General features: G+C 49.6%; 1 protein-coding gene across 1 annotated transcript in view; it reads left to right on the top strand.

The window, feature by feature from the left end:
* LOC140398196 (proprotein convertase subtilisin/kexin type 7-like) overlaps positions 1 to 18,281 on the top strand; it is a 261,903-nt gene that overhangs the window by 178,067 nt on the left and 65,555 nt on the right. The window contains 3 exon segments of the mRNA XM_072486557.1: positions 1 to 55; positions 11,176 to 11,283; positions 14,546 to 14,648. Coding sequence (XP_072342658.1) covers positions 1 to 55; positions 11,176 to 11,283; positions 14,546 to 14,648 — 266 coding nt within the window.

Below are 18,281 nucleotides of genomic sequence, written 5' to 3'. Positions count from 1 at the left end.
CCCGTGTCTGACTTGGAGAGACATTCAACACATCATCGTCTTCACATCTACGCGGGTAAGAACGGAGCAAAACTGAACAAAATCTCATCTTTACATTATAGTGCATAGACTTTATCAATGCGGATACAGGCCATTTGACCAAACAGGGTCCATCCTGTTGTTTAAGCTCCAAGACTCCTCGCACCTCTAACTCATATCCCCTGTGTTGCTTTCGCCCCCTTCAACTTATCCAGCTGTCCCCTAAATGCATCAACGCCATCCAGCTCAACTACGATCAGTGGGAGCGAGTTCCACATTCCCATCGCACTCTTGACCAAAGACGTTTCTCCTGAATTCCCTATGGGATCCGTTAGTGATTGTCTTATGTTTATGGCTCGGGTTTCTTGTCTTCCCTGCAAATCCAGTGCTAGGATTTCCATCTAGCCTATCAAAACCATTCCATAAACTTAAAGACCTCTATCAGGACACCCTTCAGTCTTCCTGACTCTGAGTTCTGGTATCATCCTAACAAATGCTTATTGCACCTTCAAAACATCTTGTAAAGATCCATGCTCTGTTCTGCGTTAGTTTGGAAACAAAGTTCTAATGTTCTATTACCCTGCCTGTCAGTGTATCCTGGTGAAAAGATCTTTGATAATGGGGAGGATTGGTATTGTCACTGGGCTGGTATTCCAGAGACCCGGTGTAATGCTCTGGGGATCCAGGTTTGAATACGACCAGGGCAAATGGTGAAATTTCAGTTCAATAAAAGTTTAATGATGTCCTGTCGCCCTTACCTGGTCAGGCCTACATGTGACTCCAGATCCACCACAATGCGGTTAACTCTTAAATAGCCTCTGAAATGGCCCAGCAAGCCACTCAGTTCAAAGGCAGTTAGGGATGGGCAATAAATGCTGGCCCAGCCCAGCGACGCCCACATCCCATGAAAGAGTTAAAAAGAAAATCAACTCGTAAATGGGCCTTGTAGCATCATATTAACCCTTACAGATCAGGAGGGGCCAACTTCGGTACATGGCCTGTGATGAGTTAACTAATCCAAGATGTCTTCCGGGTGCGGCGATGACCAGCTGAGTCGCACGTTTCGGCAGCTCCCTGTGAAACGGACTTTTGGGCTCTTGATAGGAGCCCCAACGGCAATTTTAACGGCTGAAAACACCGTGCGGTAAACCAGAAGGGTGTTCCCCCTGGACACGGATGGAAAAAGGAGAGGAAAGTGGCCGGATTGCAGCGGATCCTTTGGAACAACGGCAAGGAAGGCAAGCAGAAACCAAGATGGCGTCGGAAGGTGGCAGTTTCATATGGGGCCCTGAACAACAAGAGTTTTTGAAACGCTGCGTGGAGGAGATGAAAAAGGAAATGAAGAAAGAGTTGTTGGCCCCGATATTACAGGCGATTGAAGAGCTGAAAGAGGAACAAAAGACCCAGGAGCAGGAGCTTCGGGTCGTGAAGGCGAAAGCAGCAGAGAATGAAAACGACATACAGGGCCTGGTGGTGAAGTCGGAGATACAGGAGGCACACCAGAAACGATCTGTGGAGAGGTTGGAGGCACTGGAAAATAACGCAAGGAGGAACAACTTGAGGATTCTTGGCCTTCCTGAAGGTGTGGAGGGGGCGGACGTCGGGGCATATGTGAGCACGATGCTGCACTCGTTAATGGGAGTGGAGGCCCCGACGGGTCCGTTGGAGGTGGAGGGAGCATACCGAGTTATGGTGCGAGGACCGAGAGCAGGAGAAGCTCCCAGAGCCATAGTGGTGAGATTTCTCCGTTTTAAGGATAGAGAAATGGTCCTTAGATGGGCGAAGAAAACTCGGTGTAGTAAATGGGAGAACGCGGTGATCCGCGTCTATCAAGATTGGAGTGCGGAGGTGGCGAGAAGGAGGGCGAGCTTTAATCGGGCCAAAGCGGTACTTCACAAAAAAAAGATAAAGTTTGGAATGCTGCAACCGGCAAGACTGTGGGTCACATATCAAGGGAGGCACCACTACTTTGAGACGGCGGATGAAGCGTGGACTTTTATTGTAGAAGAAAAATTGGAATGATTGGACTACGAAAATGAACGTTTGGACAAAGTGGTGGGACGAGTGGGGGGGGGGGGCGAAGAGGGATTGTATGATTAATCCTGCGGTATGGTAACTTTTCTTTCTCCCACAGGTGGTGATGGGGGGAGGTGGGGAGGGAGAGGAGATGGGGCGTTGGCCATGGGAGGCGGGGCCGAGGGAGAGGCGCGGGCTTGGTTCCCGCGCTATGATAATTATGGCGGGAATAGAGAAGCAGGAAGGAGGGGGCGCCGCACGGGGCGAGCCGTGATCACGGGGGGAAGCCGAGGTCAGCCAGAGTTTGCTGACTTCTGGGAGCAACATGGGGGGAGTAATTACGCTAGCGGGGGGTCTAGCGGGGGTGGGGGGGAGGGGGGAATTACTGGGTTGCTGCTGCTGGGGAAAGGGGGGAGTGGGTGCGGGAAAGGATGGGCGGGGGGGCACCGTCTGGGAGAAATACAGCCGCGTGGGAACTGGGCGAGAAGCTGGAAAAAGATGATGGCTAACCGGCAAGGGGGGGGGGTGGGAAGCCCCCCAACTCGGCTGATCACGTGGAACGTGAGGGGGCTTAACGGGCCGATAAAGAGGGCACGAGTACTCGCACACCTTAAGAAACTTAAAGCAGATGTGGTCATGTTACAGGAAACGCACCTGAAACTGATAGATCAGGTTAGGTTGCGCAAAGGATGGGTAGGGCAGGTGTTCCATTCGGGGCTGGATGCGAAAAACAGGGGGGTGGCTATATTAGTGGGGAAGCGGGTAATGTTCGAGGCAAAGACTATAGTGGCGGATAACGGGGGCAGATACGTGATGGTGAGTGGCAAATTACAGGGAGAGATGGTGGTGTTGGTAAACGTGTATGCCCCGAATTGGGACGATGCCAATTTTATGAGGCGAATGCTAGGACGCATCCCAGACCTAGAGACCGGAAAGCTGATAATGGGGGGAGACTTTAACACGGTGTTGGAACCAAGGCTGGATAGGTCGAAGTCCAGGACTGGTAGGAGGCCGGCAGCAGCCAAGGTGCTTAAGGATTTTATGGAGCAGATGGGAGGGGTGGACCCGTGGAGATTCAGTAGACCTAGGAGTAAGGAGTTCTCGTTTTTCTCCTATGTCCATAAAGTCTATTCACGCATAGACTTTTTTGTGTTGGGTAGGGCATTGATCCCGAGGGTGAGGGGAACGGAATATACGGCTATAGCCATTTCGGATCATGCCCCACACTGGGTAGACTTGGAGATAGGGGAGGAAACAAGAGGGCGTCCACCCTGGAGAATGGATATGGGACTAATGGCGGATGAGGGGGTGTGCTTAAGGGTGAGGGGATGCATTGAAAAGTACTTGGAACTCAATGACAATGGGGAGGTTCAGGTGGGAGTGGTCTGGGAGGCGTTGAAGGCGGTGGTTAGGGGGGAGCTGATATCAATAAGGACACATAAAGGGAAGCAGGAGAGTAAGGAACGGGAGCGGTTGTTGCAAGAACTTTTGAGGGTGGACAGACAGTATGCGGAAGCACCGGAGGAGGGACTGTATAGGGAAAGGCAAAGGCTGCATGTGGAATTTGACTTGCTGACCACAGGCACTGCAGAGGCACAATGGAGGAAGGCGCAGGGTGTACAGTATGAATATGGAGAGAAGGCGAGCAGATTGCTGGCACACCAATTGAGGAAAAGGGGAGCAGCGAGGGAAATAGGGGGGGTGAGAGACGAAGATGGAGAGACGGAGCGGGGAGCGGAGAGAGTGAATGAAGTGTTTAAGACATTTTATAAAAAATTGTATGAAGCTCAACCCCCGGATGGGAGGGAGAGAATGATGGAGTTTTTGGATCGGCTGGAAATTCCCAAGGTGGAAGAGCAGGAAAGGATGGGATTGGGAGCACAGATCACGGTAGAAGAAGTGGTGAAAGGAATTAGGAACATGCAGACGGGAAAGGCCCCGGGACCGGACGGATTCCCAGTTGAATTTTACAGAAAATATTTGGACTTGCTCGCCCCGCTACTGACGAGGACCTTCAACGAGGCAAAGGAAAGGGGACAACTGCCCCCGACTATGTCAGAAGCAACGATATCGCTTCTTTTAAAGAAGGAAAAGGATCCGCTACAATGCGGGTCCTACAGACCAATCTCCCTCCTCAATGTAGATGCCAAGGTCTTGGCCAAGGTATTGGCAATGAGAATAGAGGAATGTGTCCCGGGGGTGGTTCATGAGGACCAAACTGGGTTTGTGAAGGGGAGACAGCTGAACACGAACATACGGAGGTTGTTAGGGGTAATGATGATGGCCCCACCAGAGGGTGAAACGGAGATAGTAGTGGCGATGGATGCCGAGAAAGCATTTGATAGAGTGGAGTGGGATTATCTGTGGGAGGTGTTGAGGAGATTTGGGTTCGGAGAGGGGTATGTTAGATGGGTGCAGCTGTTGTATAGGGCCCCAGTGGCGAGTGTGGTCACGAATGGACGGGGATCGGCATATTTTCGGCTCCATAGAGGGACAAGGCAGGGATGTCCTCTGTCCCCATTACTGTTTGCACTGGCGATTGAGCCCCTGGCGATAGCGCTGAGAGGTTCCAAGGGATGGAGGGGAATACTTAGGGGAGGAGAAGAACACCGGGTATCTTTATATGCGGATGATCTGCTACTATATGTGGCGGATCCAGCGGAGGGGTGCCAGAAATAATGCGGATACTTGGGGAGTTTGGGGATTTTTCAGGGTATAAATTGAACATGGGAAAGAGTGAGCTGTTTGTGGTGCATCCAGGGGAGCAGAGTAGAGAAATAGAAGACCTACCGTTGAGGAAGGTAACAAGAGACTTTCGTTACCTGGGGATCCAGATAGCTAAGAATTGGGGCACATTGCACAGGCTAAATTTGACGCGGTTGGTGGAACAGATGGAGGAAGATTTCAAGAGATGGGATATGGTAGCATTGTCAATGGCAGGGAGGGTGCAGGCAGTTAAGATGGTGGTCCTCCCGAGATTCCTTTTTGTGTTTCAGTGTCTCCCGGTGGTGATCACGAAGGCTTTTTTCAAAAGGATAGAAAAGAGTATCATGGGTTTTGTTTGGGCCGGGAAGACTCCGAGAGTGAGGAAGGGATTCTTACAGCGTGGTAGGGATAGGGGGGGGGCTGGCACTACCGAGCCTAAGTGAGTATTATTGGGCCGCTAATATTTCAATGGTGAGTAAGTGGATGGGAGAGGAGGAAGGAGCGGTGTGGAAGAGATTAGAGAGGGCGTCCTGTAGGGGGACCAGCCTGCAGGCTATGGTGACAGCCCCATTGCCGTTCTCACCAAGGAACTATACCACGAGTCCGGTGGTGGTAGCTACACTGAAGATTTGGGGACAGTGGAGATGACATAGGGGAAAGACCGGAGCACTGGGGGGGGTCCCCGATAAGAAACAACCATAGGTTTGCCCCGGGGGGAATGGATGGGGGATATGGAATGTGGCAAAGAGCAGGTATAACGCAATTGAAAGATCTATTTGTGGATGGGAAGTTTGCGAGTCTGGGAGCGCTGACCGAGAAATATGGGTTGCCCCAAGGGAATGCATTCAGGTACATGCAATTGAGGGCTTTTGCGAGGCAGCAGGTGAGGGAATTCCCGCAGCTCCCGACACAAGAGGTGCAGGACAGAGTCATCTCAAAGAAATGGGTGGGGGACGGTAAGGTGTCGGATATATATAGGGAAATGAGAGACGAAGGGGAGACTATGATGGACGAACTAAAAGGGAAATGGGAAGAAGAGCTAGGGGAGGAGATTGAGGAGGGGATGTGGGCAGATGCCCTAAACAGGGTAAACTCGTCGTCCTCGTGCGCCAGGCTAAGCCTGATTCAGTTTAAGGTGTTACACAGGGCACATATGACTGGAACACGGCTCAGTAAATTTTTTGGGGTGGAGGATAGGTGTGCGAGGTGCTCGAGAAGCCCAGCGAATCATACCCATATGTTTTGGTCATGCCCGGCACTACAGGGGTTTTGGATGGGGGTGACAAAGGTGCTTTCGAAAGTAGTAGGAGTCCGGGTCGAACCAAGCTGGGGGTTGGCTATATTTGGGGTTGCACAAGAGCCGGGAGTGCAGGAGGCGAAAGAGGCCGATGTTTTGGCCTTTGCGTCCCTAGTAGCCCGGCGCAGAATATTGCTAATGTGGAAAGAAGCCAAGCCCCCGGGGGTGGAGACCTAGATAAATGATATGGCGGGGTTCATAAAGTTAGAGCGGATTAAGTTCGTCCTAAGGGGGTCGGCTCAAGGGTTTACTAGGCGGTGGCAACCGTTCGTCGAATATCTTGCGGAAAGATAGATAGGGGAGAACAAAGAAGGCAGCAGCAGCGGCCCAGGACTTGGGGGGGGGGGGGATGGGGGGGGGGGGATGGGGGGGGGGGGGGGGATGGGGGGGGGGGATATGGGGGGGGGGGGATATGGGGGGGGGGGATATGGGGGGGGGGGGGGGATGGGGGGGGGGGGGATGGGGGGGGGGGATGGGGGGGGGGGGGGGATGGGGGGGGGGGATATGGGGGGGGGGGATATGGGGGGGGGGGGGGATGGGGGGGGGGGGGATGGGGGGGGGGGGATGGGGGGGGGGGATGGGGGGGAAGGGATGGGGGGGGGGGAAGGGATGGGGGGGGGGGGGGATGGGGGGGGGGGGGGGGGGGGATGGGGGGGGGGGGGATGGGGGGGGGGGGGGATGGGGGGGGGGGGGGATGGGGGGGGGGGATGGGGGGGAAGGGATGGGGGGGGGGAGGGATGGGGGGGGGGAGAGGATGGATGGGGGGGGGGGGGATGGGGGGGGGGGGGATGGGGGGGGGGGGATGGGGGGGGGGGGGATGGGGGGGGGGGGATGGGGGGGAAGGGATGGGGGGGGGGAGGGATGGGGGGGGGGAGAGGATGGATGGGGGGGGGAGGGATGGGGGGGGGGGAGGGATGGGGGGGGGGGGGGAGGGATTGGGGGGGGGGAGGGATGGATGGGGGGGGGGGGGGGATGGGGGGGGGGTGGCCTGAGACAAGGCAGTTGCCAATTAGGGCTAGTTTTTATTTTTTGTTATTTAATATTTATTTATTTGTTGTTGTTTTTGTTTAAATTTAAAAAAGGTCATTATTATCTGTATTGTTACAATGTTGTGTAAAGGATGCACAATGTACTGTGTTGGTTGACCAAAAATTTTCAATAAAATATTATTTAAAAAAAAAAAAAATAATCCAAGATGTGGGTTTGGACTCGACGCCTCTAAGTGCCTTGGGAAGGACCACGGCCCGGCAATTGCGCCCTTGACTCTTGAGTAAAACGGTTGTGGGTTCAATCCTGCTCTGAAGTTTCGCAGCATAATGTCGATATTATTCCGAGGACCTTGGTGCTGCGCGTTCTACCCTGTTTACTTCCATTATAATCCACAACATCATTACATGGGATGAAGTTAGTAGCACTTAGAACAGCATGAGCTAATCAGTGACAGCATGAGTTTGTACCGGCAGATTGGGCTCCACTAATATTTCTGGAAATCATTGACTGTACGGTAAAGGCAGTGAGGTGCATATATCCGCTACAACTGTATGTGAATTTTTCAGTGAGTGTGGTGATATGCATCACTGTAAATACACAAGGGGTTAATGTAAATACACTACGACTAAGTAAACACTAGAGGGAGCACCAGAGACGTCATTACATGCAGACATACAACTAATGAACACATAGAACAGGACACGACCAATGGGCAGTCAAGACACCAAGAGGGGGCACTACCACAAAGGGGGCATTACACAATCCATATATCAGGACAGGGCACACATGCTCTGTCTCTTTCCACAGGCGACACTTGGAGTGTAGGACAGGGGCAGATCAGAAGCATCACACCCACCGCGTGGCTTAGAGCAGACTGGTTAGTTAGACTGAGTTACTATCGCAAGATTAGCAGGAGAGTCGGACTCATCGAGAACTGTGCTAATGGTTCAATAAATCACATTGAACTTACTTCAAAGTCTGCAGTATCTTTTGGTCAAAGCTGCATCGAGTTGCAGCCTGTGTTATTCCAGAGTACATAACACAACAGTGAGCATTTGCTAAGATGCCGCAGAAGAGATTTTGTGACTGCTTGTTTCTCTCTCTCTTCACCATTCCTCCCCCCACCTCATCAGATCTAATTTTACAGAACACAATCACAAAATGTCTTCCTCCTTTTGTTAATCTTAGCCCAGACTTTGCAACTGCAATGCCAGCGTTCACCATCATTACTCCTTTGAAACTGAGAGCAACTTGCGGAGTCCGCACATGCACAGTTAATTGCGGAACTCCAGGAACGGCTATTAGTGAGGTCCACCCCTGCCGCCAATCAATGAGAAACCATTGAACTGATTGGAAGATCCACTCCTACACATTTAGTAGTGCTGCAAAAACCCTTGAAACGTTACAGCTTGTTGAATGAGATGTAACTGGGTTTTTAACATTAGTTCATAGCTACTGCTAAACAACCTCACTGGCCCTGGAAAAGTCATTTTGTACTTGTTGAATGTATACTTCTCCGTCATGAAATTCAAAGTTTATGATATTTTGACTTTAACCTTAATAATAATCTTTGTTAGTGTCATAAGTAGGCTTAGAGTAACACCGCAATGAAGTTACTGTGACAATCCCCTCGTCGCCACACTCTGCCGCCTGCTCGGGTACACGGAGGGAGAATTCAGAATGTCCAATTCACCTGACCAGCGGGTCTTTCGGGACTTGGGGAGGAAGCTGGAGCACCCGGAGGACCACTCACGCAGACACAGGGAGAACGCGCAGACTCCTCCCAGGCAGTGACCCAAGCCAGGAATCAAACCCGGGCCCCTGGCGCTGTGAGGCAGCAGTGCTAACCACTGTGCTAACCTGCCGCCCGACCCATGGCTATGACCCATGTTGCTATCTGCAAAACTTAAAAAAATTGAAAGTGAAGGGTTTCAGTGGTTTGTACTTGCTGGTTAATGTGCTTGGGTGGTCCCCTTGCTTGGTGACATCACTGGTTTCCCCGGAGATCCCGCTAACCTGGTGCCAGATTCAGACTGACGTCGATAAAGGAGAACTGCACGCGACAGAAATTACGGGAACTTTCTGGGTAGCTTTCTTTGAGGTCAGCTGCAAGCGCCATCACCTAATCACTGGCTGCTAACTTCATCCCCGTGCATTCCATTCTGTCCTTGTCTTCCCTCATCGCGCTCCCAGATTCTTCGAGCTAAATTTCTCATTGGTCTTAGCTTCCCACAAATCCTTTAAACTAGTGATTTTAGTTTTTCAATTCTGCTTCGGTTCCTGGAAATTGTTTTGAATGTTCCAAATGAACATTTACTAAAAATTATAGGTGGAAAACCCAAGGGAAACCTGACTGTCCGGGAACATTGCGGGTGATATAATTTGAGGAAACTCCAGTACCTTGGGCTATGCTCTCGTAACTTCCCCTTTAGATTTTATCATCAAGACAGAAAGGAAAGTGGCAACAAGATTGATTGGGTATGTGTCAGTGCACACATTTTCAACATATTTGTTAGACTGCCCATGTCTGGGTTTAGTAAAATTCAACAGGATTAAACGTTATATATTTATTTTGCACCTTTCATTACCTCTGTGTTATAAGGATGCCAAGCCAGATGGTGAAGTATGCATCTAGACATAAATCCTTTCTTGATGGTAGATTTTTTATAGGGCAGCACGGTAGCACAGTGGTTAGCACTGTTGCTTCACAACACCAGGGCCCTGGGTTCGATTCCCAGCTTGGGTCACTGTCTATGCGGAGTCTGCACGTTCTCCCTGTGTCTGCGTGAGTTTCCTTCGGGTGCTCCGGTTTCCTCCCACAAGTCCTGAAAGATGTGCAGTTAGGCAATTTGGACATTCTGAATTCTCTCTCGGTGTCCCCGAACAGGTGCCGGAATGTGGCGACTAGGGGCTTTTCACAGTAAACTCATTGCAGTGTTAATGTAAGCCTACTTGTGACAATAATAAGGGTTATTTATTTACAAAATGCCTCCCTGCCTCCTTCTTACCAACGAACCCAGTTTAATTCGACTGGACATCAGTGCGTCATAACCAATATTTGCAAGGGCGTTGTCCAGTGCGACATCAACCTCTTCGACACATCGCACCTGACGATTTGTAACTTCAACAACGGTGCTCGCTGGCTCTCTGGGATTGTTGTTCGTCAAATGGGGCCAGTCTCTTACTAAGTACAAGTTTGGGGGCAACTAACGAAGCGACACCTGGATCACATTTACAAAGGTTGCTCCCTCGTGAAGTGCCTCGAAAGAAGCCTGCCCCGGATCCTCCGGCTCCATTGCTGAACCTGCCTGCTGTGACGCCTCCAGTCTCTCTCGACGCCGACATGACTAACGCTGTGTCTTCAGACTTCGAGATGGCGACACAGATCTCGGAGGTCTCAGACGCCGATTCCAAAGTTCGGCCGCCTCCTGATGATCATCCTCCACGCCATTCCTGCGGCGGCGGCATTCACTGGCGCAATGTACGCCAACTAGTCTGGCGCATCAGCTCCATGAAGACTTACCGAAGCCGAAGAGACTCCCAACGTCCTCCGCCTGTTCCTCCTCTGTCTCATCGCTCGTCGGGGGGGGGTTAGGACTTTGTGGGGGAGGAATGTAATATCCCGCACGGGACCTACGGGGTGGAATGCTTGTCATCCCGTGCTCCTTGCGGAGTACGGGCTCCCCCGCTCGGGGCGGGTATCTCAATTACCCAGTATATATAAAATCAGCCAGTAAGGCACCAACCAGAAGAAACCTGATAGGCGTCTACCGGGGAGCGCATATAGATGGCTTGCAAATAAACATGCGTTCTTATTTTTACTCTGTGGGGTCTCCCTGTGTGCTTATTGATCAAGGGGAAAATATTGGCTCGGACTTTGCAGAGAACCTGCTTGCTCTTTTTCACAATAGTGGGTTCTCTTCAATTGAGAAGGGAATTTGGGGCCTTGGTTTGATTTGGCACCACTGACAGTGCTGCACTCCCCCAGTACCACATTGGCACTTGAGCCCACAACCCCCTTATTCAGAGGCAAGGGGGCTGCCCAGTGTGTCGTTGGCTAGCTTCCGTGAATGGGATTGGGTGGCGGGTGGACATGGCTCTGAATCCACATCTCGCAACACTGATTTTATTATTATTATTTCCTTTAGTTTGATGACCGGATGGCTGGATGGCAAGTGAATGGTGCTGGATTCAGCCACAGTCACCAGCATGGTTTTGGGCTGCTTAACGCCTGGCGGATGGTTAATGCTGCAAAGGTGCGTAGATATGGTGGACTCAGTTATCCCCAGTGAGCGATATCCTGTGAACTCGGGAGAAGAAAGGCCAGCCATTGCTCTCGTTGCTGATTGACGTAAACACTTCCCAGATTTATTGGCTTTATCACCATGATAGTGGTGATTTGCTTCCTCACACTGCTGTGTTCAGTCATGTTTCAGGACCAGTTTCCTGACGATGTAATCAATGCAAACTGTTAAAATCTTTTTAAAACAAAACGTTATTTTAAAGCTATTTTTCTTGAACTGCAGCCCTAAATGTGAGACTTCCTGTTGAAACCCTGGCCAGCCGTGGTCGCATGAGAAACTGGCCTCTGTAAAGGAACCTCTCCATTCACTGCCTCTGTTGCCAGTGGCATTGCTTGTATTTCCCCTTTTTCCTGAGCATCGTGGACTGCACCATGGAAAGGGCAAGGAGGCCGGTCCCAAATCCACCTCAGCCGGAACGGGGGTCGCACCCCCTTGTCCCAGTCTGATCCACATCAGTCACCCGGCCAACTGAGCCAGCCAGCACCCCGGAGGAGCCCACGTTGCTGTGGCAACATGCACTTTTGCATGCACACTGTAGTCCTGGAGCCGTGCGCAGTGATGGCCGAGGCTCCAATTTCTTTCCATCACGGGGAAGGTGCCAGTGGCTTGTGCTGTAATGTGTTGAAAGGTCTTCCTAACTCCATTCCTGATTGGTTTCCTTCCGATGCGAAGATGATGCCTCCAGATTCTGGAATCCTCCATTAGCTTCTCTGTATCTAGTGTCTTGAACCCTTTTAAATACATCGGATGGATTGCCCCACAGTGTTCCAAATGCAAGAGAACCCAAGATGTTCTCATGATTTCCAAACTTTTTTTTGCCCTAATATCATTCTGGTGAATCTGTACTCCACCTCCCCCAAGTTCTGAGGTTTGGAGGTGTGTCGATTTCCCTCAATTTCTGAGGTTTGGAGGTGTCGAAAACGTGAACACAGTTACTCCAGGTGGTGTCTTAACCAGTGCTTTGAACAGCTCGAGCATAACTCCCTCCCCTTTGTGCCCAACTCCCTAAAGGTCAAGGCCAGCATTCCATTAGCCTTCATGGTTTTTCTTGTACCCGTACACTAGCTTTTCGTGTTTTGAGTACCTTTACGCCTAAATCCCTCTGCCGGCTCCACAGTTTAATGTACTTTGGGTAAACGCTGAGCTCTGGATCATGTGGAAAACCAATCATAATGTGGGCCAGGAAGTACTGTCCTTCTCCAATTGAGTTATTTGCAAGGAATGTTGCTGTTGAGGGGTGGCACGGTGGCGCAGTGGTTAGCACTGGGACTACGGCGCTGAGGACCCGGGTTCGAATCCCGGCCCTGGGTCACTGTCCGTGTGGAGTTTGCACATTCTCCCCGGGCCTGCGTGGGTTTCGCCCCCACAACCCAAAAGATGTGCAGGTGAGCGGGATTGGCCGCGCTAAATTGCCCCTTAATTGGAAAAAAATAATAATTGGGTACTCTAAATTTATTTTTATTTAAAAAATAAATGTTGCTGTTTCCAACACTTAGACCCACATCTATATCAGTTTCCATTGACCCTGCAAGACAACCTGTTCGCACAGGCCGTTGACCGTGGAAGGTGAACCTAACATAATGTATTCTCCTGTATTAACAAAAGCACCTTCCAGTCATATTACATGGAATTATGTTGAAAGACATAAGGCCTAACATGGAAACTAGAACCAAGAGAGACAATTCAACAGAGGAAATTCAGGCCAAGTGCAAGGAAACAAGTGGAAAAAAATTCAACCGATAGATCATTTTCTTTTTTTTTTTAAAAAGCTGTTCTCAGGATGTGGCCAATGTTGAAACAGTTTCCTGAGAAGCGAGTAGGAGGGGGCGGTGCCATCGCAAATTTTCTCTCAATTGGTAATCCAGAGACCCAGGGTTCTGATCCGACCACAGCAGATGGTGAGATTTGGGCTCAATGAAAATCTGAAATTTTAAGTCCAACGATCGCAGAATCCCTACAGTGCAGAAGGAGGCCATTCGGCCCATCGAGTCTGCACCGACCCTCTGAAAGGACACCCTACCCAGTTTCACAACTCGTTGATCTGGTCTAAACGCGGGACACCTCGGTCCTCCATCCATGCTTACTACGCTCTTTGATATGGGCGAAAGGGGTTGTCTCATTGGAGCATCTGGAAGCAATTAGTGCCTGCAGTAGTCATCCTGTCCAGTATCTGTCAGAGGTTCCATACAGTGAGCTGTGGTTTGGTGCCTGTGGGTGTCGCTTGATCAAAGGCCGCTAAACATGACGGCAGAACCAACACGGTATGGTGAACGAGAATGAACCCACTGTCCCTCGAGGTGCCGAAATCCATCTCCACAGCTGGTGTTTGAAAACCCAATCAGCCTTTGGGTTTACTTGCCCGTGGCTGGTTTTAGTGGTTGCGGCGGGGGGGCGGGGGGGGGGGGGGGGGGGGGGGGGGGAATTAATGTGGAGCACAGGTAATTTGCAGCTACCTAAACATAAGTGCGTACGTGCGTGCGTAGCAAAGCAATGGACACCCGAGGGGGCTGTCCAATCCCACATTTGCCCCTTTCCCGCAGCTATATTCGCAGATGTCCCTCACGGAGCACACAGTGTCACATGGTGACACCATCAAGGCCCTCCGTGCGCAGTGGACACCGTGGGGGTTGGGGGTGTTTTCATGAGCCCGTTAATCACGTTTTCATTTGATGTTTTAAATTTCCTTTGCCTTCTGTTTGCTGCAGTATCCATTTAAGAGGCTGCTCTTTTGATTTGTCCATTAGTTTGCTTAATTTATTATAATAATAATAATCGTTTATTGTCACAAGTAGGCTTCAATGAAGTTACTGTGAAAAGCCCCTAGTCGCCACATTCCGGCGCCTGTTTGGGGAGTAGTTTAATTTGTTCAACACAACCGTGTATATCTGTCACACTGTCAAACCTTTCATTGGATATTCGACATTTGAACTGAACTTCTCTCTGTGCAAGTTCTGGTACATGCTTTTGAATAATTTTGACAAGGTTAATATTTATTTTATTTTCTCTTGTAATATAAAATGTTGTGATCATTTGAAATTTGGTATTTTTGCATTTGCCATGATGCATGTAAGAATGAAAAGCTTCATCAACATGTCTCTCTTTTCATTATTTTTTCTGCTAAACTATTATACAAGTGCATATTAATCTCAAAACATATCTGGAGATCAACTGGCCCTTTCTTTTTTATTAAACAAGTGCTTATCTTCCAACCCAGGTCTGGGAATCTGTGCCGTTCCTCAGCTCTTACAACAGTCCTCTTGAGAAAGAAGCCAAGCTCATTCCCTTACAGCCCAACAAACTAGAGATTTTATGGAATGGTAAGTAGGGATCTTCTCTGGCTAATGGGTAGTTTGAGCACTTTGGTTCCGATCAAGGCCATTTGCTTCCATTTCTATAATGCTGCATTGCCACCAAAACTGTGTCCATGCTTTTGATGCATTGAGGTGTAATTGTTTTCAATATTTACCCCGTCAGTCTCCTGGGCTCCAAAAACTCCCAACATGTTCAAAGCAAAGCCGCCTATATCTTGTTGAACACTCTCTCATGCGCCTACTGATGGTTGTCCTTGCCAACGTCTCGAATTTCAAATCCTGACCAACATCTTCTCCTCCACGATTTGCATCACCCTTGTTCTGCGATCTTTTCTGGCCTCTACACTCCTTCAGCACCTGTAGATCTTCTGAATCTAATCTTTCATGCATTCTCATCTTCTTTGTCCCACCAATAGTGGCAAAGCCTTCAGCCACCACAACGCTTGTTCTTTGGAACTCCCTCTCTGCAGTTCACTACCTTCCTACTACTCCTAGAGTCATAGATTTTACAGAGCACCAGGAGACCATTCGGCCCATCAAGTCTGCCCTTGGAAAGAGCATCCCACCCAAGCCCACACCTCCACCCCATCCCCGTAACCCAGTAACCCCACCCAATCTTTTGGACGCTAAGGGGCAATTTAGAATGTCCAATCCACCCAACCTGCACATCTTTGGACTGTGGGAGGAAACCGGAGCACCCGGAGGAAACCCACGCTGACACAGGGAGTACGTGCAGACTCCGCACAGACAGTGTCCCAAGCCGGGAATCGAACCTGGGACCCTGGAGCTGTGAATCAACTGTGCTAACCACTGTGCTACCGTGCCAGGTATTAAGGTTTTCAATCGAGCGTTCCTCATTTCGTCCGTGCTGATTTAATACCCATTTTCATTGCACTCATTTGTAAAATGCCTTGGGATGTGGTTTATATAATAGTACCCTATTTTTCTAGAATTAGTATGAAGTCAGATGAAGGAGCTATGCTCCGAAAGCTAGTGATTCCAAACAAACCTATTGGACTTTAACCTGGCGTTGTAACACTTCTTACTGTGCCCACCCCAGTCCAACGCCGGCATCTCCACATCATTTCTAGAATTAGATCATTTCTTTTACATGTTTAAGGCGTCCGCCTTGGCTTTTTGGTCACCCTTCCACCTTCAAGCGGTCACGGGTTCAAGGCCCACTCCCACGCCCGCTTGAACACATTGAGCAATCCAAGTAGACAGTCTAGCGCAGGACTGAGGAATTTCTGCAACGTCGGAGGTGCAATCTTCCAAATGAGACATTAAACCGAAGCCCCATATGTGTTCTCTGTTAATGATATGGTAGTTATAATGTTGGGATACACCGATGAAGGGCATTGTTGAATTAAGCACTTTCAGCGCATATAAATAGGGAATGGTTAAATGTTTTGCTCCAAAGAGAGTATAAATAGGAGATGGCTGGGGCACCGGATTGTGTGGCAGTACAGCTGTGCGATTGAACAGTCAATGAACTTAAAGAAAAGCACTGTGTCTTGGTTTCTGTATCACCACTGACTTGGATTCTATTAACACTCGCAGATACAATTCAAAGAAGAGACATATTCCCCAGTACCCCGGTTGATATTTATCCCTAAATCAACATCACTTCAGAAAGGGTTATCTCACTAGTTGTGCTGCAAATTGGCTGCCCTGTTCCCTGCAACAGTGACCACACTTCAAAAGTACGTCCCATAGAATCCCTATAGTGTAGAAGGTGGCCATTTGGTCCATCGAGTTTGCACCGAGCCTCTGAAAGAGCACTCTATCTAGGCCCACTCCCCGGCCCTATCCCTTTAACCCCGTGCATTGATCATAGTCAACCCACCCAACCTGCACATCTTTGGACTGTGGGGGGGAAAACCAGAGGAAACCCACGCAGACACGGGGATAAAGTGCAAACTCCACACAGTCACCCAAGGAGGGAATAGAACATAGAACATTACAGCGCAGTACAGGCCCTTCGGCCCTCGATGTTGCGCCGACCTGTGAAACCACTCTAAAGCCCATCTACACTATTCCCTTATCGTCCATATGTCTATCCAATGACCATTTGAATTCCCTTAGTGTTGGCAAGTCCACTACTGTTGCAGGCAGGGCATTCCACGCCCTTACTACTCTCTGAATAAAGAACCTACCTCTGACATCTGTCCTACATCTATCTCCCCTCAATTTAAAGCTATGTCCCCTCGTGCTAGACATCACCATCCAAGGAAAAAGGCTCTCACTGTCCACCCTATCTAATCCTCTGATCATCTTGTATGCCTCAATTAAGTCACCTCTTACCCTTCTTCTCTCCATCGAAAACAGCCTCAAGTCCCTCAGCCTTCCCTCATAAGATCTTCCCTCCATACCAGGCAACATTCTGGTAAATCTCTTCTGCACCCTTTCCAATGCTTCCACATCCTTCCTATAATGCGGCGACCAGAATTGCACGCAATACTCCAAATGCAGCCACACCAGAGTTTTGTACAGCTGCAACATGACCTCATGGCTCCGAAGCTCAATCCCTCTACCAATAAAAGCTAACACACCGTACGCCTTCTTAACAACCCTCTCAACCTGGGTGGCAACTTTCAGGGATCTATGTACATGGACACCGAGATCTCTCTGCTCATCCACACTACCAAGAATCTTACCATTAGCCCAGTACTCTGTCTTCCTGTTATTCCTTCCAAAATGAATCACCTCACACTTTTCTGCATTAAACTCCATTTGCCCCCTCTCAGCCCAGCGCTGCAGCTTACCTATGTCCCTCTGTAACTTGTAACATCCTTCCGCACTGTCCACAACTCCACCGACTTTAGTGTCATCTGCAAATTTACTCACCCATCCTTCTACACCCTTCTCCAGGTCGTTTATAAAAATGACAAACAGCAGTGGCCCCAAAACAGATCCTTGTGGTACACCACTAGTAACTGGACTCCAGTCTGAACATTTCCCATCAACCACCACCCTTTTTCTTCTTCCAGCTAGCCAATTTCTGATCCAAACTACTAAATCACCCTGAATCCCATGCCTCCGTATATTCTGCAGTAGCCTACCATGGGGAACCTTATCAAGCTTTACTGAAATCCATATACACCACATCAACTGCTTTACCCTCATCCACCTGTTTGGTCACCTTCTCAAAGAACTCAATAAGGTTTGTGAGGCACGGCCTACCCTTCACAAAACCGTGTTGACAACTCTAATCAAATTATTCCTTTCCAGATGATTATACATCCTATCTCTTACAAAACCTTTCCAAGACTTTGCCCACAACAGAAGTAAGGCTCACTGGTCTATAGTTACGGGGTTGTCTCTACTCCCCTTCTTGAACAAGGGGACAACATTTGCTATCCTCCAGTCTTCTGGCACTATTCCTGTAGACAAAGATGACTTAAAGATCAAAGCCAAAGGCTCAGTAATCTCCTCCCTAGCTTCCCAGAGAATCCTAGGATAAATCCCATCCGGCCCAGGGGACTTATCTATTTTCACACTTTCCAGAATTGCTACCACCTCCTCCTTATGAACCACAAGCCCTTCTAGTCTAGTCGCCTGAATCTCAGTATTCTCCTCGACAACATTGTCTTTTTCCTGTGTGAATATTGACGAAAAATATTCATTTAGCACATCTCC

Source organism: Scyliorhinus torazame, chromosome 21 (genome assembly GCF_047496885.1).
Source record: "Scyliorhinus torazame isolate Kashiwa2021f chromosome 21, sScyTor2.1, whole genome shotgun sequence".
Lineage (NCBI taxonomy): Eukaryota > Metazoa > Chordata > Chondrichthyes > Carcharhiniformes > Scyliorhinidae > Scyliorhinus > Scyliorhinus torazame.
Note: the sequence above shows the minus strand (reverse complement) of the source record. Positions and strands in the feature narration are given on the sequence as shown.